This window comes from Lipotes vexillifer, unplaced genomic scaffold (genome assembly GCF_000442215.2).
Source record: "Lipotes vexillifer unplaced genomic scaffold, Lipotes_vexillifer_v1.1 scaffold778, whole genome shotgun sequence".
Taxonomy (NCBI): domain Eukaryota; kingdom Metazoa; phylum Chordata; class Mammalia; order Artiodactyla; family Lipotidae; genus Lipotes; species Lipotes vexillifer.
Window position 1 is genome coordinate 3,324,147 of NW_006774127.1, and position 2,627 is coordinate 3,326,773.

The following is a 2,627-nucleotide window of genomic DNA, read 5'->3' on the forward strand; positions in this document are numbered from 1 at the left end:
CTCAGAAAAAAAATCTTACTGTAAGAGATACCTCGACTCCTAGAAACTGGAAACCTTCTCTAAGGGAAATGCTTGATTTTCCTCTATAACTGAGCCCCGGCAGACAGGCTCAAGCTCATTTTTTATTCTGAGTAACACTGCTAGGGTTCCTAGCTTGAGAAAGCGTTATCTAAAGGTAAGGTTAATATTGCAACTTTCACCGTAGGGCCTCCATTTAAATTGCATGTCAAGTGGAAGGAAAGGGATGTGAGAAAAGAAATCAGACTTTGCTCAAATTATTCTGCAAAATGCAGAAATGGTAACAGCTTACCATCAACTCAGCCTGGCTCAGAGTCGACTTTACAAATATCTACTTCCATTAGATGGTCAGAGACAGTCTAGAAAGACAGTATCTGGGACAGTAGCCCTTTAGGATGGGTGCTGAAGGTAAATTAAAAACTTTGTTAAATCTTTTGATTCTAATCTGATATTTATATAGGATATATCAATATTCTCCTTGACATGGCTTCCCAATTCTGAGTGTCTTTCAAGCACAATTTAAAACTCAAAAATTTCCTTCTGTATCAACCAGCTTTCCATGAGTTTAAATTCCACTGACTTTAAGTATGTCTGGTCATACAAACCAAAGCAGGAGCTTCATGGCTGCACCCTGTGCATCCAGACTTAATGCAAAAGAAATTATTCTAGGACAACTTTTTAAATTAATCTATTTTTATTGTTCTGCCTGTACCTTAACTATGGCATAAGAGATTTGCTAATTCAGAAGCTTGTAGAGCCAGTAACGCCAGTGGTTCCTGCAGATCATCTGCGGTACTTTTTACTCGTGAAAGCATTTTCTTGTATTCTCCTCTTTGCTCTGAAAACATGGGCTTTGAATGGCCAGGGAATACACATTTTGTCTCATAATTCAAGAATATTTGGGGATGTGCGTGCAGCAGTGCAGACAGGATGGAACGTAGGCAAGAGGGTTCCAACTCAGAGTCCAGCTTCTCCAGAAAAGCACTTGGTGGTTCTTCCTCAGAAATCCCCATTTCTAACCATTTTTGATGGCACGGTAGTCCTGACCCCCAAGGCTTTCCTCTGTGGCTCCATCCTCCGTGGCTGTCGGTGGCCCTGGGCCCACCTCTCAGCCAGTCCCTACCATAAGCTCCCCTGACACCACAGGATGCCCCAGCAAAACGCTCTTCTGTGGGAGCAAAGAACGGATCGACAGTCTTGCTCTGAGCAGCTGCCGGAGCTGAATTTCTTCGTACTGGTTCTTGCAGATATGCGAGCACTTTGTTGCCATCGTGAAGCAAGAGGCTGACCTCACTCAGATCATTTTTCATTTCCAGTGGTAACTCCTCATTTTGTGGAGTTCCATTTACATCAACCGCAGGCTTGTTCATCCTGGAAGTTCTATCTGATGGGCAAGCGCTCTCCTCCTGCATCCTCTTATACAACAGTTCCCTGTACAGTAATTTTTCCGAGTCATCGCCCGCTCCCTTCTCTTCTGCGAGGCAGGTGCTGAGAGTCCCCCTTCCGTCCCTCATGCTGTGTGTTCTCTGACACCCTGAGCCCCAGGACACGCCTGTCAGTCCACGGAAGGCCTTCAATGGATCTCAATATGAACCTGGAAAAGACCAACAAATTAAAGTGTAATAATGAAGACAGGGTCTTAAGAGAGTCCACACACAGCTATTTCCCAACAAATACAAAGATCTCTTTGACAGTCTCCGGTACCCCAAGGATACCTACACTGTGACAGGAAACAGGATATCAACCTATCAACCTACCAACCTACCAATTAGAAACCACAACAAAAAGAACAGTAGTTTATTAATGCAGTGTTTCCTAAAAATACTTAAAAATAATAAAAGTATACATTCTGAGGCTCTGCACTTTTCGTGGCAATATAGTTATTCCTGTAGGTTCGATAAAAAATCTGTCCTCCTGGGGGCTTCCCTGGTGGCACAGTGGTTAAGAATCCACCTGCTTGGGCTTCCCTGGTGGCGCAGTGCTTGAGGGTCCGCCTGCCGATGCAGGGGACGCGGGTTCGTGCCCCATTTCGGGAGGATCCCACATGCCGCGGAGCGGCTGGGCCCGTGGGCCATGGCCGCTGGGCCTGCGCGTCCGGAGCCTGTGCTCCGCAAATGGGAGAGGCCACAACAGTGAGAGGCCCGCATAACGCAAGAAAAAAAAAAAAAAAAAGAATCCACCTGCCAATAGGAGACACGGGTTCGATCCCTGGTCCGGGATGATCCCACATACCGTGGAGCAACTAAGGCCAAGAGCCACAACTACTGAGCCCACGGGTCGCAACTACTGAGCCCATGTGTCGCAACTACTGAAGCACACATGCCTAGAGCCCATGCACCGCCAACGAAGAGGAGCCCCGCTTGCCACAACCAGAGGAAGCCCGCACGCAGCAATGAAGAACCAACGCAGCCAAAAATAAATTTAAAAAATCTGTCCTCCCTTTAACCAGGATAAATTGGATGACACAATTAGGCAACCGAGGTCTTACCAAAGTGTCCTATTTGAGAATGAGTCTCAGTGACTCAGGCACGACAAGCCACTTTTAAGGAATCAAGGGCAACTTTACTTATGGATCCGATGTCTACAAAGCCCTCCCAGGAAAACCAGCC

The 2,627-nt window shown here is 46.4% G+C and overlaps 1 protein-coding gene across 1 annotated transcript; it reads right to left on the minus strand.

Moving 5' to 3' along the window:
* Positions 1–731: 731 nt before the first annotated feature.
* On the minus strand, positions 732–1,532 carry FAM220A (family with sequence similarity 220 member A). Its single transcript, XM_007448879.1, has one exon. It carries the CDS (start codon positions 1,530–1,532, stop codon positions 732–734), a length of 801 nt encoding a protein of 266 aa, XP_007448941.1.
* Between the last annotated feature and the right edge of the window lie 1,095 nt (positions 1,533–2,627).

What these genes read in the sequence shown, in the direction of transcription:
- FAM220A (XM_007448879.1), bottom strand. Translation starts at nt 1,532, where the DNA reads ATGAGGGACGGAAGGGGGACTCTCAGCACCTGCCTCGCAGAAGAGAAG.